We start from the raw sequence: 26,695 nt of genomic DNA on the forward strand, positions 1-26,695 counted from the left end.
TGGGCTACAGTCCATCAGTCACAGAGTCAGACAAAGTGCACTAATCAAAAGTTATTAAGTGTATATCTGAAAATTTATAACCGAAGAATCTGAGTTTTCACTTAGAATTCTAAAATATATGCACTCATATAATAAATGTACTCACATTAAATCATTTTTGTTACCAAACTATGTGACCTCCAGTTGTGTTAAAGTTTCACTGTAATTAGGTGTTTAAAAAGCATTGCCTTTAGCAATAAGGGGATGCAGCAGGTTAAAACTGTATTCCCGTAGAAGAGATATGTATCGATTTTCATTATTTCATGTAGAAGCCAAAGCCCTGGTCTTCTTTACAGACTGAAGGTACTCATTTCAGAGAATCTTAAAAGTTTGCTTAACCTGGAGGGTAAGGTGCTCTTCTCTTACTATCACATGGTTCTTCATATTTATTAAGTAAAAATTAGTTATTTGCTTATAAAATCTAGCTGCTACCTAAGGTCATATCCCGTATGCTGTCTCTTTAACAGCAGCAAAAGCAGGGTAATGACTATATAGGGTTTTCTTATTTCCTGAATTCTGTTAGAAGGCTTCAAACCATAGACATTGTGATATCTTTACATTAAGTGATGAATTCTTAGTCATAATACTGGAAGGGTCTGTGATTTGTGGCCAAGTGATTCTTGGTATAGAGTATTTAAATGTTAATTTAGAAATAAATTTTTTTTTAACCATAGTTTTGTTTTTTTTTAACTTCAGGTTTAACACTTCCTCTCTTAACTATTCTGATAATGCTACAAAATCGTGTCTTCACAGATACACTGCAGCACACTATAGTTAAATACCATGTGTGCCTGCTGACTGTTACCCTTTTCCTTAGAAAAGATGTATATTAAAATATTGTTACTTAGGGAATAATAAGTTAACATTTATTGAATATTTATTATGCCAGATACTGTAATAAATGTTTCATATGGACTATTTTATTTGATTTCCCAAAGACCTTTCTAGGTAAGACTGTTAAAATATTCCTTTACAGCTGGGAATTGGAGACTTAGAGATGTGAAATAAACTTGCCCAAGGTCACACAGCTAATGAAAGATAGAGTTAGGATTTGAACCCTAGTTTATGCTTTTAAGTTCTCATATCCTGCCATTCTTAATCATACATGTTGATGAATAGAATCGGAGTCTTTTAGTGTCAATACAGAAAGTGAAATATAACCATTAAAATAATTTAAAATCTCTTATTGTATCTGCCTTTTGATTTTTCATTGTAATTAGTAATTTTACCAAAGTCTAGAAATTTTAAGAACTTAATTTCTGGTGTGTTAACATTGACCTAGTATCAATAACAGCAAGCATGTTCTTATATATTTTATATTTAGAGCATGTCTGTTGAATATAAATTAATTTTTTCTTTTGCTGTTTTTAAAGATGCCTCAGTTTTTGAATTATCAGCTAATTTGTGTGTATAGCATCAAAATATCTTTAGTGAGGAGTCACATAAACTTTTTAAAAAAGACCACCAGATGATTGTAATGCAATTGTGTTATTTATGTATAGATTTCTGTTTGTGTATGAGGTAGTCTTACCTTCTATCAGCTGACTTTGAAGCATCAACTAAACATATCAGTACTCTAAATGGAGTTACATAACTACTGGCTTGCTGTGCCTTACCAATCAAATTAAGAACAAATAAGATTTATTTAATAGTACAAGATAAATCAAGTTTTATGTGTTTATTATTCTATGTCTTATAAAAAACAGCTATATGCATAATGAAATTAGTCTTTTATGGGATGTGGCATAAATTAAAGTTGATTAAATTAGAGATGTCAACTTATCTTGAGATTGTACAGAATATGTTAATAATATGTATTCTTAGGATTTCCACTGGACAAAGCAGTTGCCTATGCCAAACTCAGGAATCCATTTGTAATCAATGACTTGAATATGCAGTATCTCATACAAGATAGGTGAGTGGTTAAGTTGGCTGAAGTAAGGGAGGAAAATCAACATTTATTTAGTATCTACCTAAGCTGGCATGGTACCAGTGCTTTTATGTGTGTGTGTGTATATATATATATATATATGTGTGTATATATATATATATGTATGTAAATTTGTGGTATCTTTGAAATAATACTTAGTAATAAATATTTGTATCCAGTTTTATAGATGAAGAAACTATGGTAAAGTGGAACCATTTTGAGAAATATGTTCCTATGTATCTTAGCAATTCATTTAACAGATCAAAAGCATAGATATTTAAGAGAAATTGTAAAACACAAATGCATATATTGCATTTAATTGATGCTATTAATGGCTACCCTTATAATTTCACTAGCGTTCTATTTTATTCTATGTTAGCATTACAGTAAGAGGTTATATATAAGAAAATGCTATATAAAGTATAAGGTCTTATAGTTTTTTTCTATTTTTTTTCTTTTCTTAGCAATATTATTAATATCTGAAATTTTATAACATTTTTCCGAGGTTTTCATATTAATAGATGTCTATATATTACAAATGTAAATTTATGTGGGAGTGCATATGTGTCTCCATTCATTTTGAGAAATTTAGAAAATAAAATGAAGAAAGGCATTTAATTTAACCCTGCCACTGCATCTACCATATTTTTTCAGAAATTGAGAAAGCAATATATACATGCACTCACATTTTACAGAATTAGAATCAGTGTTCTCTTTAAAGACCATAAACATTTTTCCATGTCATTAAATATTTTTTGAATATAAGATTTTTAATACTTTAGGTGATATTTTGTCACTGTGATATAGCAGCTTTAATTAGCTGTTTCTGTTTTATACATTTATATTCCCTCTTTTAAAAATTAGTATTTTAATATGCCACAGAAAGTTTTGTGCATACACTTTTATTCTAATATTACTGAATATTTCCTTAGAATACATTTCTTCAGTATTTTAAATGACATTTGTTTACTTATAAAGAAAGACTATATACATGACTTTTTTAGTGGTAGAAAAGTAGTAATATACTTTATGAATAGTACAGTAATATACTTATCATGAAACATTAGCAAAACAATAAGGGTATTCTCTTTTTCCTTCAGGAGAGAAGTGTATAGTATTCTTCAAGCTGAAGGTATTTTGCTTCCTCGTTATGCAATTTTGAACCGTGACCCAAATAATCCTAAAGGTAAGAGTAAGAGATTTTAAACAATCTCTCTTTTAAAAGTCTCTTACCAAAGACTTCTGAGCCACTCTCCTCTATAATTAAATAGAATTTAAACAACTTATGCATTCTATTCAATTTTTTTTAAATGATCCAAATAGGCAATTAAATTTCAATTAAAATGGGACATTATGAGCTAGAAGGCTAACTATAACTAGGAGGTGTATATCATATATTTATTGGGTCCGTATTTGATATATCTGAGAATCATAAGGAAGAATTTTTACATAATAAATTTGTATTGATTGGGGTAAGTGAGTGTATAACAGTTGAATTAAGTGTTAGAAACTTCATGCTAGTATGCCACAACTAAATTTCTAATGAGTAAGAGTTTTGAAATATTAATATTTTAAAGCACCTTTTGCTTCATTTTCCTGCTTATTTACAGCATAGCATGTAAGTTACACATAGTGTAAAAGGGCAAGGTAAATGCTTATTTGTTTTAATATTGAATGTTCTGATAACAGTATTTTGGGGGAGTTTTAGTGACCATATTGTACATTAGAGCAACTTTGATTAAAACCCAGATACCAGCATTATAGCAGGTCCATTAGGTTTTTGAAGAATATAGTTCCTTATGTCATCATAGATAATAAATGCTGGTATACATTTGCATAAATATTTTTAATTAAAATCAAATCAAGGACTCCCCTGGTAGTCCATTGGTAAATAATCTCCCTGCCAACGCAGGAGTCAAGGGCTTGATCCCGGGTACGGGAAGGTTCCACGTGCCACAGAGCGACTAAGCCTGTGTGCCGCAACTCCTGAGCCCAGACACTGCAGCTGCCGAAGCCCACACACCCGGAGCCGTGCTCCGCCACAGGAGAAGCCAGCTGAGAGAGGAGGCCTGCGTGTGGCCGAAGACCTGGCGCAGCCACACACACACAAATCAGTGCATCATCCACAGTTCGGTTTCTCTGTAACCTCTGTTCTAGAGAACAAGTCCTCAATAATAATATTGTGGTTATATTATATCTAGGTACTAAGCAGTATGTAACTTTTTTCTTGCTATTATGTTTGATTTATAGAATGCAATCTGATTGAAGGGGAAGATCATGTAGAAGTAAATGGGGAAGTTTTCCAAAAGCCATTTGTAGAAAAGCCAGTCAGTGCAGAAGATCACAATGTTTACATTTATTATCCAACCTCTGCTGGTGGTGGAAGTCAAAGACTTTTTCGAAAGGTAAACTTTTGTTAGCCTAGTGACTACTGTTCTTTATACATTGTTGCATAAATTTTACTAAAAGTAATCAAGTATTTAGTAAAACTATGTTTAAGAATGTATCATTGAGAGATAAATTAATGTCATCATTAGAGAAACAAGGCATCATTTTAGTTATTAAATTTACGTACAAAATACCAAGAAAGTTACTAGATCTTCTTTCTGCCTTCCATTTATGAATCTATCATATGAGAATTTCAGGTAAAGATCAGCATTTTTTTTAGAAAAATGGCCTACAAATGAATAGTTCCTAGAAAAAATAATACATGAAAGTATGCTCAAAATTGCACCTGTAATAAAAAAAGTAAATCAAGTCCAAAAGATAATGACATTAAATTACTTTTTGAATCAGCAAGATCAAAAAGATTGAGGTAGTTGGGAAACGAGCATAAGCCCAGACGTTGTTATTGCAATATTTCTTCTAAAATATAACTTAGCAGTATGTCGGTATTAAACCCTGGAGAAGGAGATGGCAACCCACTCCAGTATTCTTGCTTGGAGAATCCCATGGACGGAGGAGACTGGGGGGCCACAGTCCACGGGGTCGCAAAACTTCACTCACTCACTCACTCAGTATTAAAAGTGCACATGTGAGTTCGAGTGGGAGCGGAGAGCGGACCCCAGAGAGCCATGAGCTGCCCCACCGCCGGCCTGGTTACCATCACACCCTGGGAGGAGCCGCAGCTGCCGCAGCCGGCCCAAGTCACCATCACCGCAACTATGAGCAGCGAGGCCGAGGACCCCCGCCCCCGCGCGCCACGCCTCCCCGGCCCAGCAGGACGGGCAGCGGCGCAGGGAGTGGCAGCCTGGGAGGCCTCACATTGGCGGCGCCGGCCAGCGGGGACAAGAAGGTCATCGCAACGAAGGTTTTGGGAACAGTAAAATGGTTCAATGTAAGAAACGGATATGGTTTCATCAACAGGAATGACACCAAGGAAGATGTATTTGTACACCAGACTGCCATAAAGAAGAATAACCCCAGGAAGTACCTTCGCAGTGTAGGAGATGGAGAGACTGGAGTTTGATGTTGAAGGAGGAAAGGGTGTGGAGGCAGCAAATGTTACAGGACCTGGTGGAGTTCCAGTTCAAGGCAGTAAATGTGCAGCAGACCGTAACCATTATAGACGCTATCCACGTCGCAGGGGTCCTCCACGCAATTACCAGCAGAATTACCAGAATAGTGAGAGTGGGGAAAAGAATGAGGGATCAGAGAGCGCTCCCAAAGGCCAGGCCCAACAGCGCCGGCCCTACCTACCGCAGGCAGAGGTTCCCACCTTACTACATGCGGAGACCCTATGGGCGTCGACCACAGTACTCCAGCCCTCCTGTGCAGGGAGAAGTGATGGAGGGTGCTGACAACCAGGGTGCAGGAGAACAAGGTAGACCAGTGAGACAGAATATGTATCGGGGCTACAGACCACGTATTCCATAGGGGCCCAGAGAGGATAGCAATGAAGAAGATAAGGAAAACCAAGGAGATGAGACCCAAGGTCAGCAGCCACCTCAACGTCGGTACCGCTGCAACTTCAATTACCGACGCAGACGCCCAGAAAACCCTAAACCACAAGATGGCAAAGAGACAAAAGCAGCCGATCCACCAGCGGAGATTTCGTCCGCTCCCGAGGCTGAGCAGGGCGGGGCTGAGTAAATGCCGGTTTACCATCTCTACCATCATCCGGTTTAGTCATCCAACAAGAAGAAATGAACATGAAATTCCAGCAATAAGAAATGAACAAAAGATTGGAGCTGAAGACCTTAAGTGCTTGCTTTTTGCTTGTTGACCAGATAACTAGAACTATCTGCATTATTTATGCAGCATGGGGTTTTTATTATTTTTAACTAAAGACGTCTCTTTTTGGTAATGACAAACGTGTTTAAAAAAAAAAAAAGCCTGTTTTTTCTCAATACACCTTTAAAGGTTTTTAAATTGTTTCATATCTGGTCAAGTTGAGATTTTTAAGAACCTCATTTTTAATTTGTAATAAAAGTTTACAGCTTGATTTAAAAAAAAAAAGTCAAACTGCAAGCACCTGTTAATAAAGGTCTTTAAAAAAAAAAAAAGTGCACATGTACTCATAAGGAGTCATGGAAATGCAAAGCAGCAACACACCGAGGTACGTGTGCTACGTCCATTAGGATGGCAAACATTAAGTCTGACAATACCGAGTTGTAGATAATTATAGATAAGTGGGCGCTCCGACACATTGCTGGAGAGACTCTAATTAATTAAAAATGGTTTTTAAAAGGTTTTGGCATTATTTTGTAAGTTGAATGTGAGCGTATTCTATCACTAGTGGTTTCACTTTGAGTATATGCCATAGAACACTCCTGCACATACTTGTCACAGGAATATTTAAAAGAACATTTGAAGCAACATTGCTTTACTAGCTAAACCTTAGAAAACAGCCTAGATATATATTATAGGCAAATGAATGAATTACTGAATATTTATATAGAGGAAAATTCTATAGTAATGACAAAGCAGAGTTACCTTCAGCAATATGGTTGAATCTTAGAAACACTGTTCTAAGTGTTCATTGTATTTTTATGCTATTTAAGTTATAGCAGGAAATAATGTGTCAACTACATAATGTGTTGTTAAATATTTGTAGACTAAAAACAATTTTTGGAATATCAATGATAGAAATAAATGGTAAAAGAGACTATTTTATAAAGAGGAGAATAATTTGGTTTTACATTGAGAGACTTCTTTTATTTTCAGATTGGCAGTAGGAGTAGTGTTTACTCCCCAGAAAGCAATGTACGAAAAACAGGCTCATATATATATGAAGAGTTTATGCCTACAGATGGTACTGATGTTAAGGTAGGATTGATTAAAGTATATTTTAAGTTTGTATTTTGAGTTTACCAGTGCTATCAGAAAAAGAGTTTACAATAGCTGCTGCTGTTGTTGTTGTTGTTTAGTTGTTAAGTCATGTCCGGCTCTTTTGCAACTCCATGGACTGTAGCCTGCCAGGCATTTCTGTCAGTGGGATTGTCCAGGGAAGAACACTGGAGTAGGTTGCCATTTCCTGCATGGCAGGCAGACACTTTACCGCTGAGCTATATGGGAAGTCCATTTAGTTGGCTATCTCTGACGTCTATTTTGTTTCTCTTTCTTTATAACTAGAGATTCTTAATCTATTTACATTATGAATGTCTTTGGCAATCTAAGCCTATGGAGCCTTCTTATAGAATAATATTCCTCCGTGCTTAGAATAAACCACAGAGGATTACAGTGGAGACAAATTTTATTGAAATAAAGTTAATCAAAATATTTAAAAATCAATCCAAAATATAGTGGGTTAGAGTCTAATAACCACCACAGTTTCTAAGCATCAATCAGTGTAAAAAGTGTTTAGACAGCTTTGACAACTGTAATGTGATTACAAAAAAATAGGTGTGATTTCTGTTGGTGACAAATAAGGTCTTAATTGCTTTACCTTTAGCGACTCTGTGTCTAACTTGTCGTACAGTCGCTAAGTTGTGTCCAACTCTTGGCGACACTATGGACTGCAGCACACCAGGCTCCTCTGTCCTTTACCATTTCCTGGAACTTGCTCAAATTCATGTCCATTGAGTTGGTGATGCCATGTAACCATCTCAAATTCTGCTGCCTCCTTCTACACTTGCCTTCAGTCTTTCCTAGCATCAGCGTGTTTTCTAATGAGTCAGTTCTTTGCAGCAGGTGGCCAACGTATTGGCATTCCAGCTTCAGCTGCTGCTGCTGCTGCTAAGTCACTTCAGGCGTGTCCCACTCCGTGCGACCCCATAGACAGCAGCCCACCAGGCTCCTCTGTCCCTGGGATTCTCCAGGCAAGAACACTGGAGTGGGTTGTCATTTCCTTCTCCAATGCATGCAAGTGAAAAGTGAAAGTGAAGTCGCTCAGTCGTGCCCAACTCTTCATGACCCCATGGACTGCAGCTCACCAGGCTCCTCCGTCCATGGGATTTTCCAGACAAGAGTACTGGAGTGGGGTGCCATTGCCTTCTCCGTTCAGCTTTAGCATCAGTCTTCAAATGAATATGCAGGACTGATTTCATTTAGGATGGACCGGTTTGATCTCCTTGCTATCTAGGGACTCTCAATTCTTCAGTGTGCAGCCGCCTTTATGATCCAGCTCTCACATCCATACATGGCTCCTGGAAAAACCATAGCTTTGACTACATGGACCTTTGTCGGCAAATTGATGTCTCTGCTCTTTAATACGCTGTCTAGGTTTGTCATAGCTTTCTTTGCAAGGAGCAAGCATCTTTAATTTCATGGCTGCAGTCACTGTCCACAGTGATTTTGGAGCCCAAGAAAATAAAGTCTGTCTCTGTTTCCACGTTTTTCCCCTTTTATTTGCCACAGAGTGATGGGATTGGATGCCATGATTTTAGTTTTTTGAATGTTGAGTTTTCAGCCAACTGTTTCACTCTTCCTCTTTCACTTTCATCAAGAGGCTCTTTAGTTCCTTTCTGCTATTATCTGCTTATCTGAGGTTGTTGAAATTTCTCTCAGCAGTCTTGATTCCAGCTTGTGATTCATCCAGCCCAGCATTCTGAATGATGTACTGTGCGTATAAGTTAAATAAGCAGGGTGACAATACTTTTTGAGTGTTACCTTGCTACAATGTGGACTTCCCTGATAGCTCAGTTGGTAAAGAGTACACCTGCAATGAAGGAGACCAGATTCAATTCCTGAGTCAGGAAGATCCACTGGAGAAGGGATAGGCTACCCATTCCAGTTTTCTTTGGCTTCCCTTGTGACTCAGCTGGTAAAGAATCCACCTATAATGTGGGGGGAAACCTGGGTTTGTTCCCTGGGTTAGGAAGGTCCCCTGGAGAAGGGAAAGGCTACCCACTCCAGTATTCTGGCCTGGAGAATTCCATGGACTGAATAGTCCCTGGGGTCTCAGAGAGTCAGACACGACTGATCAACTTTCACTTTGCTCGCATGTGAAATGAGTGCAGTTGTATGATAGTTTGGACATTCTTTGGCATTGCACTTTTTGGGATTGGAATGAAAACTGACCTTTTTTCAGTCCTGTGGCCACTGCTAAGTGTTCCAAATTTGCTGACATACTGAGTGTAGCACTTTAACAGCATCATCTTTTAGGATTTTAAATAGCTCTGCTGGAATTCCATCACCTCCACTAGCTTTGTTGGTAATAATGTTTCCAAAGGCTCACTTGACTTCACACTGCAGGATGTTGGGCTCTAGGTGAGTGACCACACCATATGGTTATCCAGGTCATTAAGACCTTTTTTGTATTGTTCTGTGTATTCTTGCCTCTTCTTAATCTCTTCTTCTGTTAGGTTCTTAGGCTTTTTGTCCTCTCATGTTTCCATCCTTACATGAAATGTTCCCTAAATATCTCTGTTTTATTCGAGACATCTCCAGTCTTTCCCATTCTGTTGTTTCCCTCTGTTTCTTTGCATTGTTCATTTAAGAAGACCTTCTCATCTTTGCTTTGTATTCTGTGGAACTCTGCATTTAGTTGAGTGTATCTTTCCCTTTTTCCCTTGCCTTTTGCTTCTCTGAGTCTAATAGAGAGTTTTTTCTTAGGTGTAAACTGAATCATGAGCCTCCTCTTAAAAATTCTCTTGTGGATCCTCATTGACCGCAAGGTAGTAATCAGACTTTTAAGGCTGGCATGCAAGGTACTTCATGGCCTGCCCTCTGTACTACAAACCTTATTTCTTACAGTAGAAACCATAGCAAATAATGTACTCTCACCTGAATATGGCATGCTGTTTCGTTCCTCTGCCCTTTGCGTTTATTACCTTTGCCTAGAGTGCCTTTCCCTGTCTGCTTTTGAATTCTTGTTGCCCTTATTAATCTTCCTTCCACGCTTAGATCTTTATTTTGGCAGTTACTTTCTTCTATAATTTTTTTAGTCATTTATACCTTTTGTCAAACTAAAACAGTTTGAGAAGGATCACAGCATTATGCATTCTAGTATTCCCTTATAATGTTCAGTATAATTATTTTTTAGAGAGAACAGAACCTCATTTTACCAGTTTTGCTGTATAATTACTTATAACCTCTTCCAGTGTTGAGAATTTTCACACATGAAATAGAACAATGTGTCAAAAAATACCGCCTAGAAACAGAGGTGTTTTTTATTTGAATTTGTTGCTTGCCGTTATATATTTACATATATATCTTTTCAAAGTAATGTGTATATTTTAACATTTCTGAAAGGTTTACACAGTGGGTCCAGATTATGCCCATGCTGAAGCTCGAAAATCTCCTGCACTTGATGGCAAGGTGGAACGAGATAGTGAAGGAAAAGAAGTAAGATACCCTGTTATTCTCAATGCACGAGAGAAATTAATTGCTTGGAAAGTCTGCCTTGCTTTTAAGGTAGGATGTTGTGCAAGCCATGTAGACTCGTAAAAATCTGAATTTTCTTTTTTGAGTGAAAGAGATGTTGTTTGGGCTTATAATAGGAAAGAAAAGTAGAGAGAATGAACTGGTATATCTGAATAGTTTTTTTGAACTTTACAAAAGATTCTTGCCATTAATAAGAATATATGATAAATGAAAGCCTTTCCTTCTTATTCTTTCTTCATTATATAGAAGGAAACTGACAGTTTATTCAGAAACTACAATTAGAGAAGAAAACAACTGAAATGGTAGAGTTATAGGAGTATTTTTTTAATATACTCCTATAACAGAACTAGTTGTAAGTATTTACTCATAGAATTGATACGATTTTTTTTTTTTTAAGGAAGTCTTCCACCCTTCACAGTTGATCATTTGGTCTGTTAAATATAGTAAAATATATTCGTGAAAACTACTAATAAAAACTTTTTACTTAGATATTTGACTTGTTCTCTCAATCTCTATTATTAAGGTTTGATATACTGTGCAGTAAAGATTAAAACAGAAGTAGTACAACTTGCATCTCATAGAGGATAAACTTTACCTTGTTGAAGCCTTGTCTTGGATATGTAACTTAAAACTAGTGTATATTGCTAGTTATTAAATAATAAATTCTTTGTGTCTTAATAATTTGAAGTCTCTCATGGAAGGAATCGTAACCTAAAGTATGTTTTAATAGTTTTATATGGTTTTTATATGATCTGTTTTAACTTTGTAATGCCAGGATTCCAAAAGCCATGACTTAAAATCATATTATACTAATACATGATGGTTTGAACATAAAACCTAGAAGATCAGAAAATTCCTAGAGCCTAAGCAGGAAATTTATACCTTTTTAACTGTTATCTCCCAAATAAAGTAAATTTGTTTCAGGGGCTCACAACTGTGTAGTTGTCAGAATTTAAAAGATTCATAAGAATAATTGGACATTTCTTCTGGGCTGTGTTTTCAAAGCTTTCTCCTCTTTTTTTTTCTTTTTGGTTTTTTTTTTTTTTTTTAATTAAAGAAGTTAGAATTTCTGCTAGCATAAAATTTATCAAAGACTTTAAAACTTTTTTACTTTTGTATTTAAATTAAAAATTAATTGAAAAGCTTCTTGAGTTCTTGGCCTCTCTAGTCTCTTAAGCATTATTGTTCTATATTTACTTCATAGAAGAATTTAAATAATCATGTGGCATATGCTGTATATTTTAAGAGTATTCAAGTTACAAATAAGTAGCTTCCTTGTTTTTTGCTTATTTTGAAGTAAAGGGCACTTATAAAATTTGTATTCTAATAAGACTGGAAAACTCAGTCTTAAATGAAATTTTAAAATGTATAATTTATTTTAAATAGCAAACAGTTTGTGGCTTTGATTTGCTACGGGCCAATGGACAGTCCTATGTCTGTGATGTCAATGGCTTCAGTTTTGTGAAAAATTCCATGAAGTATTATGATGATTGTGCAAAAATACTTGGGTAAGGTTTTTTTCCTTTATATTTCTTCCTCTTTACTTTTGTTAGTGCATACTCGGTATTCAGAAACCAAATAATTGTAAACATCAAATGAACAGGGCTTTATAAGCACTCTAGAGTAAAAAATCCGTGTTCATAAAATGACATCCCCAAATCCTGAATTACACTTCAGGTTATGTAAGACAAATTAATTTATGAACAGTGTAAACTTTTAAAGGTATTTAACCTCATAGATGTAGAAACGCTGTATAACAATGATTTACACAGGGATGGTTGATCATTCATCGAAACAGCTGATTTATTAGATTACCGTGTTTCTCAAGTTTTTGTTAGGTAATTATACTATTTTATGGTACAGAATTTACATTCGTGAAATAAGTAACGAGAATAAAATAGAAGTAATTGGAATTTAGAAATCTTGAATGATTCAACTTTCTACAAGCATATGTTACTCAAAATAATCTCATGAGATTATCAAGTGAGCGTAAAAGAAATTATTGTGTACAGAAATGCGATTTTTGTATTCTTTGACTTATTTTCATACATCTTGATTTAGAAGACTTGAAAGACAATTTATGACGTTATTTATTTATTTTATTTTTGGCCGTGCTGGCTCTTCTTTGCTATGTGCAGGCTTTCTCTAGTTAGGGAGGGAGGGGCTCCTCTGTGTGGCTCTGCGCAGGGTTCTCACTGGTGGCTTCTCTTGCTGCAGAGCAGAGACTAAGCACACAGGCTCAGTAGTTGTGGCACACGGGTTTAGCTGTGCTGGGGGAAGCAGTCGACCAGACCAGGGATCAAACCCACGTGGGGTCAGGGAAGTCCTGACAAAGACTGTTTTTAACTATTTCAAAGTATATACGACAAAATACTTATGCCAAAGCCATAAAAAACTTAAAACTTTAAAATATATCTTAATCATTGGAGTCAGCAATTATAGTATATTTCAAAGGTTTGTGAACTTACCCTTAAAGTAAAATTTAGCAGGTCTCAGTTAAATTTTAGCATGAATAAATGCTAAATTTAAGCAAAACAAAAGATGTCCTGTAATTACGTAAAATTTTCATTGTTAACCTTTTTAGCAAACTGTAATAGAAATCTGTTAAAAATGAGCAATGGTATTTAAAATAGCTTTCAGTTCGGTTCAGTTCAGTCACTCTGTCGTGTCCGACTCTTTGCGACCCCATGAACTGCAGCACGCCAGGCCTCCCTGGCCATCACCAACTCCCGGAGTTCACTGAGACTCACGTCCATCGAGTCAGTGATGCCATCCAGCCATCTCATCCTCTGCCGTCCCCTTCTCCTCCTGCCCCCAATCCCTCCCAGCATCAGAGTCTTTTCCAATGAGTCAACTCTTCGCATGAGGTGGCCAAAGTACTGGAGTTTCAGCTTTAGCATCATTCCTTCCAAAGAAATCCCAGGGCTGGTCTCCTTCAGAATGGACTGGTTGGATCTCCTTGCAGTCCAAGGGACTCGCAAGAGTCTTCTCCAACACCACAATTCAAAAGCATCAATTCTTCGGCGCTCAGCCTTCTTCACAGTCCAACTCTCACATCCATACATGACCACAGGAAAAACCCTAGCCTTGACTAGACGGATCTTTGTTGACAAAGTAATGTCTCTGCTTTTGAATATGCTATCTAGGTTGGTCATAACTTTTCTTCCAAGGAGTAAGCGTCTTTTAATTTCATGGCTGCAGTCACCATCTGCAGTGATTTTGGAACCCAAAAAAATAAAGACTGACACTGTTTCCACTGTTTCCCCATCTATTTCCCATGAAGTGATAGGACCGGATGCCGTGAACTTCGTTTTCTGAATGTTGAGCTTTAAGCCAACTTTTTCACTCTCCACTTTCACTTTCATCAAGAGGCTTTTTAGTTCCTCTTCACTTTCTGCCATAAGGGTGGTGTCATCTGCATATCTGAGGTTATTGATATTTCTCCCAGCAATCTTGATTCCAGCTTGTGTTTCTTCCAGTCCAGCGTTTCTCGTGATGTACTGTGCATATAAGTTAAATAAGCAGGGTGACAATATACAGCCTTGACGAACTCCTTTTCCTATTTGGAACCAGTCTGTTGTTCCATGTCCAGTTCTAACTGTTGCTTCCTGACCTGCATATAGGTTTCTCAAGAGGTAGGTCAGGTGGTCTGGTATTCCCATCTTTTTCAGAATTTTCCACAGTTTATTGTGATCCACACAGTCAAAGGCTTTGGCATAGTCAATAAAGCTGAAATAGATGTTTTTCTGGAACTCTCTTGCTTTTTCCATGATCAGCAGATGTTGCCAATTTGATCTCTGGTTCCTCTGCCCTTTCTAAAACCAGCTGGAACATCAGGAAGTTCATGGTTCACGTATTGCTGAAGCCTGGCTTGGAAAATTTTCAGCATTACTTTACTAGCATGTGAGATGAGTGCAAATGTGCAGTAGTTTGAGCATTCTTTGGCATTGCCTTTCTTTGAGATTGGAATGAAAACTGACCTTTTCCAGTCCTGTGGTCACTGCTGAGTTTTCCACATTTGCTGGCATATTGAGTGCAGCACTTTCACAGCATCATCTTTCAGGATTTGAAATAGCTCAACTGGAATTCCATCACCTCCACTAGCTTTGTTCATAGTGATGCTTTCTAAGGCCCACTTGACTTCACATTCCAGGATGTCTGGCTCCAGGTCAGTGATCACACCATCGTGATTATCTGGGTCATGAAGATCTTTTTTGTACAGTTCTTCTGTGTATTCTTGCCACCTCTTAATATCTTCTGCTTCTGTTAGGTCCATACCATTTCTGTCCTTTATCAAGCCCATCTTTGCATGAAATGCTTGTTCCCTTGTATCTCTAATTTTCTTGACGAGGTCTCTAGTCTTTCCCATTCTGTTCTTTTCCTCTATTTCTTTGCACTGATCGCTGAGGAAGGCTTTCTTATCTCTTCTTGCTATTCTTTGGAACTCTGCATTCATGTGCTTATATCTTTCCTTTTCTTCTTTGCTTTTCACTTCTCTTCTTTCCACAGCTATTTGTAAGGCCTCCCCAGCCATTTTGAGTTTTTGCATTTCTTTTCCATGGGGATGATCTTGATCCCTGTCTCCTTATAGGTGATCAATAAAAGCTGGTAAGAAATACTCAGTGTCCACAGAGATAATCTTGGATTTTAGAATCTGTGGAAGTAAATAGGCAGCTCTAGTGACATGAAAGTGAAAGTCACTCAGTTGCAACCGCATAAACTAGCCTGCCAGGCTCCTCTGTCCATGGAATTCTCCAGGCCAGAATACTGGAGTGGGTAGCTGTTCCCTTCTCCAGGGGGTCTTCCCAGCCCAGGGATCAAACCCTCGTCTCCTGCATTGAAAGTGAATTGTTTACCATCTGAGCCACCAAGGAACTTACTTGAATCCAATGTGATTTATATTTTTAAAAAGGAAATAAGTAAATTCCAAATTCATGATATCCCATTGCTGTGTTCTATATACCAGTTTAGCACTGCTAATCTAATTTTTTTATCAGGATTGATTTTTTTCTTAGTTTACTTTTTATGTACTGTATTCACATAATTACTAGATAGTTTGACTTTAACTTCTATGATTTTCTTTTGTCATTAACACCCAGGTTTGTCTTAAAATGAACTAGTTTAAGTTTTCTTTTTTTGTCTTGAAGGAATATTGTAATGCGAGAGCTTGCTCCACAATTTCATATCCCCTGGTCAATACCCTTAGAAGCTGAAGATATCCCGATTGTACCAACTACATCTGGAACTATGTAAGTTTGAGTATTTTCATTCAGAAATTCCTTGTGTTTCCCTGTTGGCCTGTGCTATCACAATAAAGATTACATATATGAATAATATTAAATAATTTACTTTGTATATTTTCATATGATTCACTTTCCAGATGGAAAAATAGATTATAAGCTTTTACATGGGCTATTTAGAATGAAAGAGTTTCCCAGGTGATTCAGTGGTAAAGAATCCTCCTGCCAACGCAAGGAGATGCAGGATCCCTTGAGTTAGATCCCTTGGTCGAGAAGATTCCCTAGAGGAGGAAATGGCAACCCACTCCAGTATACTTGCCAGGAGAATCCCATGGACAGAGGAACCTAGCAGGCGCCGGTCCATAGAGTCACGAAGAATTGCACACGGCCAAGCAACTGAGCACTCACACATGCATTTAGACTAAAGATCTTTTCTGTTGTTAAAATCCCGAAAAATTTTTGGATAATTATAGAACTGTTGAATTGAGCCATAAGAATAAAGGAGGTGCCAGCAGATATATTACTTAAAGGTTCATGGTCAGTGGTTTACAGTTTTGGTGCTCTTAGCATGTAAAGGAAAAATACATAGTTAGATCTTGAAGTAAATTACTTAGACCAGTATTGCCAAAGTGTTTTATAAAATTTCTAGTGAAATTTACTACCTAAAATTCACTTGTTATTCATGTGAGCTAGGAGCTTTATGTTAGCATGTTAAATATTCTGAGGATACCTGATTGGGGCAGAAGAGAGGACAAAAATACTTAATTTTGTTTTTATACCAGTATTTCCAAACTTATTTAATACAAAGTATATTTTCGGTAACTTACTCTAGAGAGTTGTGTTCTGTGTCTCATAATTTGACAAATGGTAGTTTAAACCCTCCTTTGTGGCTCAGCTGGTAAAGAATCCACCTGCAACGTGGGAGACCTGGATTGGGAAGATCCCCTGGAGAAGGGAAAGGATACCCATTCCAGTATTCTGGCCTGGAGAATTCCATGGGGTCACAAAAAGTCAGATACCACTGAGCGACTTTCACTTCCTTTCATTCTTACTAAGACAGTTTTATCTTCCAGTATTTTAAGTTTGAAATACTTTTCTTCATACATGGGCAAAATAAATATAGCAGCTTTATTTTGTTTGATTTAATGACATCTGTCTGTATAATGATCTACCACACTGGGCAGGTAATTAATGAAGTTAGGGAATTATAGTCCACTTGCTTGTATCCAAAGTTAGTATAGTCATCTCTGAAGAAGAAGCAAGCTTGATATTACTCCCCCTCCAGCATCTTAAATTCTTTTTAGGATTGACTTCATAAAATTAAAGCTATTTGTTACAAGCGCTGTTCTTAATGGGAACGATCTTGAAGTGGTAAAAGATAGTTCCAAATAAACAATTAGATGTGTTAATCTTAGTTATATAACAAATCTTTGTTAGAAAATTGAGAATGTTGTTTCTTTTTTAACTTAAGGATGGAACTTAGATGTGTCATAGCCGTCATTCGTCATGGGGATCGAACACCAAAGCAAAAAATGAAAATGGAAGTGAGGCATCAAAAGTATGTTTAAAGAGGAATAATTTAATTCACAGGATGTGATAATTCAAGATTTCTGATGGGTTCTTATCTATTTTGATTAATACATCATGAGGAAAGACTGCCACTATTTCTTGACCAGTAATATTTAAACCACTGGAAAAAATAAAATTGAAACAAAATCCATCTTAAATTGTGTGTATCAGTATCAGAAAATTACTGTAGCAATATCCATAAATGGTCATCATCCTGACTTAGCTTTTATTTAGTGTTGTAAAGATGAAAATTAATAAAATGGAAGTTTATTACTTTATTCAGTTAATCTAGTGATTATTAGCTTAATATGGTTTAGGAAAATATGAAGTTTTATCAGTCAAGTAAAAGAGTAATACTGTAGATTGAAAGTGGGCACACACATGTGAAGTCCATAGACCCCAAGTCCGTTATCTGTCACTAATTATTATCTTAGTCCCTTATCTATCATTTATTATAGTTACTTGTTTTATAGAGATAATATTATTGCAAATGCCTAACAGTATTCTGTCTCGTTTATAAGATTCTTTGATCTCTTTGAAAAGTGTGATGGATATAAATCTGGGAAATTAAAACTCAAAAAACCGAAACAATTACAGGCAAGTGCAGTTGATTTCTTGTTGGGTTTTAAACTACTAATGGCAAAATTACATAAAAATTCAGTTCTTTATTACTTTTACAGGAAGTGCTGGATATTGCACGACAACTTCTTATGGAACTGGGACAAAATAATGATTCTGAAATTGAAGAAAACAAATCAAAACTTGAACAACTTAAGACTGTGTTAGAGATGTAAGTATCCTTTTGAAACCCTTAATTTTGATAACTATAGTGCTCTTTTTTTTAAAATATGTGTGACTTTTCATGTTAATTTCCTTCACAGTTCGATCTATTTTGCTTTTTATCACTGTCAATCAGGTGAAATTAGTGAAAGTCTAGTAAGTTTTTATTTTTACCAGTGAGAAAAGAGATCGTTACATTGAAGGTTCTGTTTTATAATGGTGTTAATTTTGATGAGACCATCAAAAGAGAACATCACATTTGGATTGTTGGTGAAGTACTACATAGGATGAAGGCCACATTGTTAGGTTAACCATAGACTCAGTGCTGTTTAAATGAAAAATAACTTCACATTATGTGTTAATCAGGTGAAATTGGTGCCACCAATATGCCTCTTACAAGATTTATTTCTTTGACCACTCAAAATAAAAAAAAAGAAATCATTATTTTCATTTTTAAAGACAAGGTAGAGTTTAGTTTTTCTTTAGGAGGTTGTATTGCGTGCTTATTAAATATTATCTGTTGTATTTGCCATTTTATTTTTCAGGTATGGCCATTTTTCTGGAATAAATCGTAAGGTCCAGTTAACCTATCTCCCTCATGGTTGTCCTAAGACATCTAGTGAAGAAGAGGGTATGTCACTATTAATGCTTATTAGTTTTTAATTATATGTAGGAATTTGCTACTCATTGTTGATTACCTTTTTAATCTACTGTCAAATAGTTTAGGGGTTGGCATGCTGAATAGAGGAAAAATAATGTATAGCTTTGGTTAACTATGTCTTCTATCCTTAAAAAGTCTTTTACCTTTTCTCCTTTAGGTAAAGGATACCTTTTATTATTTTAAAAACTGCTTAGGAGTGCTCTTTTATTCTTTAGAGAGCTTATTTCTTTATAACTAATCATTACTTAATGGGTCCCTAACCCATACAGGGTAAAAAGGAAGAAAACTCAAGAAGTAGGAAAAGAATATTTGAAAAAATACACCATCACCATGTTTCTAAAGCAGATATTTTTTTCCACTCAATAAATCAGAATAAGCATTTTAAATTAGTCTCCTAAGAGCAGTGAGCATAAAAATCCATAAGTTTATTTACTTTTCAAAAGAAAAATGGTCAAGGGTTGGGGAGCCATTTTATGGAGAAATAGAAATGCCCAGTGTAATAATAATCAGTCTTGCCCTGTCACACTGGCAGAATGTTTTCTTGTTTTATTCTTTTTTCAAATGGTAATAAGGAATGCTGATGAAAATGCAGTGTGACAGAATTTTATCCACTGGTAGGACTGTAAATTGACAATAATTCTTTGAAAAGTAATTTGGCAGTACATACCAAAAACTTCATAAGACTTCCCTGGTGATCCAGTGGTTAAGCCTCCACACTTCCACTGTAGGTGGCGTGGATTCCATCCCTCGTCAGTGACCTGAGATCCTGCACGTTGCGTGGTGCAGCTGGAGGGTGGGGTGCAGGGGAAACTTCAAAAATTTTTTATATACTTTGACCTTAAGTATACCTAAGAGAATCTATCCCAATGGGATAGTCAGATCTTGAGGGAAAGATCTTCTATAGGGATAATTACAGTGGCCCACTATTTATAGGAGCAAAACTTGAAGTAAAGATTAAATGCAAGCAGAAATTTGACTATGTTGATCTTTATTCTGAAAGTTCATATATTGCTCTCTTGTCATACCACATGATTAGTAACAATGCAGATTAATTTTCTATATTTTGATGTTTATATCAAAAGCATTTCATAACGATAATTAAAAAGTCAATTAATTGCCTTTATTATAAGTGAATGTTGGCTTGCATGGTGAAGCACATACAATTACTGACTAGCCCCAGGGTAAAGGATGCTTTTCTATCACTTTTAGTGAATCATTAAATTCCTTAGTGTTTATTGTGGTACTTTTAAAATGACCTTTGTTTCTGGAACCCAACACAGATGTTAGGACATAATAAAGAGTAGGTCAAAATTCAGAATAGAAACTCGGACGTCCTCTGTGTCTGAGAAAATACTTTGTTCTGGAACATGCAGATTCCACAACTCCAAATTTAAAAAGCTGTTCTTGGCTATATTTTATTGTATATCTCACTCGTAAATGTAAATTATAATAAATATTAAGCTCTGTTGTCTTGTATTTCCTTAAAAGTTATACAAATCACTGGTTACTAATCATAAAAATGTATATTTCTTCCCTTCAGATAAAATTACCTTTGATGTGGCAGCACTGCAAAGACAAGCTCTGAACTTGTCATCAGGGAGCTCTTAACCTAGCATATCTAGTATAACTAAAAACATGCAGCAAATACTGTTGGCTCTCATACCATTTTCAGAGCAGGGAAGGGAGACGTTTCCTTTCAGAAAACTGGGAAAGAGCCTTCTTTCTAGAGTATGGAAGAGATCTTGAAATTTTAGTAAGATTTTAATAAGTGAAACGAGTGCTATTCCTAGTAGAAGCAACAGCCTACAAAGGATAGATATGTTTAAGGAACAAAGTAATCTACATAAGGCCCGCATTCCACTGCAGAAGAGACAAAAAGAAAAAAAGTAATCATGAAATATATCTGTTTAAAAGAAGAAAACTTGACATTTGCTTTATCCATTCACATGTGTCTTAGACAGCCGACGAGAAGAGCCATCCTTGCTTCTGGTTCTAAAGTGGGGAGGAGAACTAACCCCTGCAGGCAGGGTCCAAGCCGAAGAACTCGGAAGAGCTTTCAGGTGTATGTATCCTGGAGGTCAAGGTAAATTTTGGCGTTTGTTTACTTCAGTTAAATTCATACATCATTTTTCCAGATCCTCCTTTTGAGATGTTATTAAGTATAGAAATACAGTGAGATAAAAATATAGCTTAAGTGATTTGAGGATTTATTTTCAGGAGATTATGCAGGATTTCCTGGTTGTGGTTTACTTAGATTACATAGTACCTACCGACATGACCTTAAAATATACGCCTCTGATGAAGGACGAGTTCAGATGACTGCAGCTGCTTTTGCAAAGGTATAAATAAATGTTTTTAGAATTATTAAAATTTCATCTGATATAGCATTTTAAAAGATTTTTACTGAGGTAATATTCTAAATTCGAGACTTCAGACTAAAACCCTGAAATGACCATGACAATTCGTATTAATAAAGCTTGTTATAAAGTAAGCGTATGCCCTGTGAAATTCTGCATGTAACAAAATAAAAATTAAGATGCTTTCTATTTTGCATTCTAATTCTTAAATCTCTTTTGGCTTTTATTTAATGTGTTTAGGGTCTGTTAGCTCTAGAAGGAGAACTTACACCCATTCTTGTTCAGATGGTGAAAAGTGCAAACATGAATGGCCTTTTGGATAGTGATAGTGATTCTTTGAGCAGTTGTCAGCAACGTGTAAAGGCAAGACTTCATGAAATACTTCAGAGAGACAGAGATTTTACTGCAGAAGATTATGAAAAGGTGGGTCTTAGCAAATTCCTACACTGTCAAATATTATGCACACGAGAAAATGCATAAAACATAAACTCAGAGCTTGTATCACAAAAGCAAAAGGACATATAATCCCTATACAGGGGGCAGAGTGTTGGAAGAACTCTAGCCTCTGTGTGCCTCTTCCCAGTTGTAGTTCCTTCTTACCTGCTAGAAATAACCACTATCCTAGCTCTTTATAGTCATATCCAGAATGCTTATTCAGATGAGTACGCGTTTGTAGCTCCCGTAGTCTTGGTTTGTATTTTTTAAGCTTCCTGTAATGGGATTTTTTTTTAATGTCTGACGTCTTTTTCTCAATATTATGTTTGTGAAATTCATCCATATTTTTGAGAATTTCCATAGTTGATTAATTTTCATTTCTATGTAGTATTGTTTTCAGAGGTTGGCTAACTTTTCTGTGAAAGGCCAGATAGTAAATATTTTTATACCTTGCTGATCACATATAGTTACTTGTTGCATTATTCTTTACTTTTTTTTAAACTACCTTTTAAAAATTGTAAAAACCATTTCTTAGCTCATAGGCTATTACAGGTTATGTTTGGCCTACAGGCCATAGTTTGTTGATCTGTATTCTATTTTATGAATATGCTCCAATTTATTATTTTTTATTTTTTTATTTTATTTTATTTTATTTTTTATGCTCCAATTTATATATGCTTTACAATATTGTTACAGTTTGCGGCTGTTAGAGGTAATGCTGCCATGAATATTCATATATACCTCCTCATGTAGATGAGCATGTTTCTCTTGGTGTATTATATTCTAGGAGGGCAAGTGCTGCACCCCGCAGTCTACTTACATTTCAGTATCAGTATATGATGTCAGACAGTTTTCCAGAGTCACTAAGCAATTTATACCTCCACCAGAAGGCCATGAAAATTGTCATTGCCCTACATAGTCTCTAGTCTCAGTATTTTTGGACTATTCAATTTTGACTTTCTGAAGGTGGATGTATGGTAGTACCTTACTTTGGTTTTAATATTCACTGACCATTTAGGTACCTTCTTTCATGAAGCCTACTCCTCAATTCGTCCTTTTTTACTACTAGTTGCCTGTGTTTTGCTTAATGAATGATAGAATTTCTTTGTATATTTTGGATATGAGCGCTTTGTTATGCATATTCTAAGTTCTACCATCTACACTGAGCCTTAATGATTTCCTTTGATAAAGTTCAGTTCAGTCCAGTTGCTCAGTCATGTCTGACTCATTACGACCCCATGAACCGCAGCACACCAGGCCTCCCTGTCCATCACCAACTCCCGGAGTTCACTCAAACCCATGTCCATCGAGTCAGTGATGCCATCCAGCCATCTCATCCTCTGTCGTCCCCTTCTCCTCCCGCCCCGAATCCCTCCCAGCATCAGGGTCTTTTACAATGAGTCAACTCTTTGTTGAGTCAACTGTTGGAGTTTCAGCTTTAGCATCAGTCCTTCCAATGAACAGTCAGGACTGATCTCCTTTAGGACGGACTGGTTGGATGTCCTTGCAGTCCAAGGGACTCTCAAGAGTCTTCTCCAACACCACAGTTCAAAAGCATCAATTCTTCGGCACTCAGCTTTCTTCACGGTCCATCTCTCACATCCATACATGACCACTGGAAAAACCATAGCCTTGACTAGACAGACCTTTGTTGGCAAAGTAATATCTCTGCTTTTCAATATGCTATCTAGGTTGGTCATAACTTTCTTTCCAAGGAGTAAGCGTCTTTTAATTTCATGGCTGCAATCACCATCTGCAGTGATTTTGGAGCCCAGAAAAATAAGGTCAGCCACTGTTTCCACTGTTTCCCCATCTGTTTGCCATGAAGTGATGGGACCAGATATCATAATCTTAGTATTCTGAATGTTGAGCATTAAGCCAACTTTTTCACTCTCCTCTTTCACTCTCATCAAGAGGCTTTTGAGTTCCTCTTCACTTTGTGCCATAAGGGTGGTGTCATCTGCATATCTGAGGTTATTGATATTTCTCCCAGCAATCTTGATTCCAGCTTGTGCTCATCCAGCCCAGCGTTTCTCATGATGTACTCTGCATATAAGTTAAACAAGCAGGGTGACAATATACAGCCTTGACAGACTCCTTTTCCTATCTGGAACCAGTCTGTTGTTCCATGTCCAGTTCTAACTGTTGCTTCCTGACCTGCATATAGGTTTCTCAAGATGCAGGTCAGGTGTTCTGGTATTCCCATCTCTTTCAGAATTTTCCACAGTTTATTGTGATCCACACAGTCAAAGGCTTTGGCATAGTCAAGAAAGCAGAAATAGATGTTTTTCTGGAACTCTCTTGCTTTTTCCATGATCCAGCAGATGTTGCCAATTTGATCTCTGGTTCCTCTGCCTTTTCTAAAACCAGCTTGAACATCTGGAAGTTCACGGTTCATGTATTGCTGAAGCCTGGCTTGGAGAATTTTCAGCATTACTTTACTAGCATGTGAGATGAGTGTAAATGTGCGGTAGTTTGAGCAGTCTTTGGCATTGCCTTTCTTTGGGATTGGAATGAAAACTGACCTTTTCCAGTCCTGTGGCCACTGCTGAGTTTTCCACATTTGCTGGCATATTGAGTGCAACACTTTCACAGCATCATCTTTCAGGATTTGAAATAGCTCAACTGGAATTCCATCACCTCCACTAGATTTGTTCATAGTGATGCTTTCTAAGGCCCACTTGACTTCACAGTCTAGGATGTCTGGCTGTAGGTGAGTGATCAAACCATCGTGATTATCTGGGTTGTGAAGATCTTTTTTGTACAGTTCTTCTGTGTATTCTTGCCATCTCTTTTAATATCTTCTGCTTCTGTTAGGTCCATACTATTTCTGTCCTTTTTCGAGCCCACCTTTGCATGAAATATTCCCTTGGTATCTAATTTTCTTGATGAGGTCTTTAGTCTTTCCCATTCTGTTGTTTTCCTCTGTTTCTTTGCATTGATCACTGAGGAAGGCTTTCTTATCTCTCCTTGCTGTTCTTTGGAACTCTGCATTCAGATGCTTATATCTTTCCCTTTCTCCTTTGCTTTTCATTTCTCTTCTTTTCACAGGTATTTGTAAGGCCTCCTCAGACAGCCATTTTGCTTTTTTGCATTTGTTTTCCATGGGGATGGTCTTGATCCCTGTCTCCGTCCATAGTTCATCAGGCACTCTGTCTATCAGATCTAGTCCCTGAAATCTATTTCTCACTTCCACTGTATAATCATAAAGGATTTGATTTAGGTCATCCCTGAATGGTATAGTGATTTTCCCCACTTTGTTCAATTTAAGTCTGAATTTGGCAATAAGGAGTTCATGATATGAGCCAAAGTCCGCTCCCGGTCTTGTTTCTGCTGACAGTATAGAGCTTCTCCATCTTTAGCTACAAAGAATATAATCAGTCTAATTTCAGTGTTGACCATCTGCTGTTGTCCATGTGTAGAGTCTTCTCTTGTGTTGTTGGAATAGGGTGTTTGCTTTGACCAGTGAGTTCTCTTGGCAAAATTCTGTTAGCCTTTGCTTCAATTTGTACTCCAAGGCCAAACTTGCTTGTTACTCCAGGTGTTTCTTGACTTCCTATTTTACATTCCAGTCCCCTGTAATGAAAAGGACATATTTTTGTGTGTTAGTTCTACAAGGTCTTGTAAGTCATCATAGAACCATTCGGTTTCAGCTTCTTCAGCGTTACTGGTTGGGGCATAGAGTTAGATTACCATGATTTTGCATGGTTTGCCTTGGAAATGAACAGAGATCATTCTGTCGTTTTTGAGATTGCATCCAAGTCCTGCATTTTCCACTCTTTTGTTGACTATGATGGCTCCTCCATTTCTTCTAAGGGATTCTCGCCCACAGTCGTAGATATAATGGTCACCTGAGTTAAATACATCCATTCCAGTCCATTTTAATTCACTGATTCCTAAAATGCCGTTGTTTGCTCTTGCCGTCTCTTTTTTGACCACTTCCAATTTGCCTTGATTTATGGACCTAACATTCCAGGTGCCTATGCAGTATTGTTCTTCACATTATTAGACTTTACTTCCATCACCAGTCACATCCACCCGGGTGTTATTTTCACTTTGTCTCCATCTCTTCATTCTTCTTGGAGTTATTTCTCCACTGATCTCCAGTAGTGTATTGACACCCACTGACCTGGGGAGTTCATCTCTCAGTTTCCTATCTTTTTGCCTTTTCTTACTGTTCATGGGGTTCTCAAGGCAAGAATACTGAAGTGGTTTGCCATTCCCTCTCCAGTGGACCACGTTTTGTCAGAACTCTCCACCATGACTCATGACACCATGTAGAGCTTGGGTGGCCCCACGTGGCATAACTCATAGTCTTATTGAGTTAGACAAGGTCTAACTTTGGTCCGTGTGATCAGTTTAGTTAGTTTTCTGTGATTGTGGTTTTCATTCTGTCTGCTCTTTGATGAATAAGGATAAGAGACTTACAGAAGCTTCCTGATGGGAGAGGTTGACTGTGGGGGAAACTGCGTCTTGTTCTGATCTGCAGAGCCATGCTCAGTAAATCTTTAATCCAGTTTTCTGTTGATGTGTGCATTGTTTGGCCACTCATGGGCAAATCTGGCTGAGTCTCCCACCGTCCTCCAAAGTTAAATTCCCTGGGGCTTCTCAGTCCCTGTGCCGGATTCCCAGGTTTGGAAATCTGTTGTGGCTCCTAGAACTTTCTTAACAGTGGAAGTATTTCTTTGGTATAATTGTTCTGTGATTTGGGGGTCATCTGCTCGTTAGCCCTCTGGTGGGGCTAGTGATGACCTCCTCCAAGAGGGCTTATGCCACACGCTGGGTCACCCTGGTCTGCTGCAGCCAGAGCCCCTGTCCCCGCGACAGGCCACTGCTGACCCATCCCTCCGCAGGAGACACTCAGACACTCAAAGGCAGGTCTGGCTCAGCCTCTGTGGGTTCAGTGCATTTTAATTTA

General features: G+C 37.1%; 1 protein-coding gene and 1 pseudogene across 16 annotated transcripts in view; both read left to right on the forward strand.

The window, feature by feature from the left end:
- The window catches only part of PPIP5K2 (diphosphoinositol pentakisphosphate kinase 2), an 83,326-nt gene that overhangs the window by 12,467 nt on the left and 44,164 nt on the right, over nt 1–26,695 (forward strand). For 12 of the 16 annotated variants that reach the window (XM_061424494.1, XM_061424495.1, XM_061424497.1 and 9 more), the window contains 14 exons: nt 1,864–1,954; nt 3,070–3,155; nt 4,220–4,374; nt 7,136–7,237; nt 10,604–10,765; nt 12,122–12,243; nt 15,883–15,984; nt 17,447–17,533; nt 18,066–18,145; nt 18,229–18,334; nt 18,870–18,955; nt 20,943–21,068; nt 21,203–21,324; nt 21,583–21,765. In XM_061424494.1, coding sequence (XP_061280478.1) covers nt 1,864–1,954; nt 3,070–3,155; nt 4,220–4,374; nt 7,136–7,237; nt 10,604–10,765; nt 12,122–12,243; nt 15,883–15,984; nt 17,447–17,533; nt 18,066–18,145; nt 18,229–18,334; nt 18,870–18,955; nt 20,943–21,068; nt 21,203–21,324; nt 21,583–21,765 — 1,610 coding nt within the window. The other 4 variants (XM_061424482.1, XM_061424487.1, XM_061424493.1 and 1 more) reach the window with 2 other exon arrangements.
- Nucleotides 5,029–6,129, forward strand: LOC133251721 (Y-box-binding protein 1-like; annotated as a pseudogene).

Source organism: Bos javanicus, chromosome 7 (assembly GCF_032452875.1).
Source record: "Bos javanicus breed banteng chromosome 7, ARS-OSU_banteng_1.0, whole genome shotgun sequence".
Classification (NCBI taxonomy): Eukaryota; Metazoa; Chordata; class Mammalia; order Artiodactyla; family Bovidae; genus Bos; species Bos javanicus.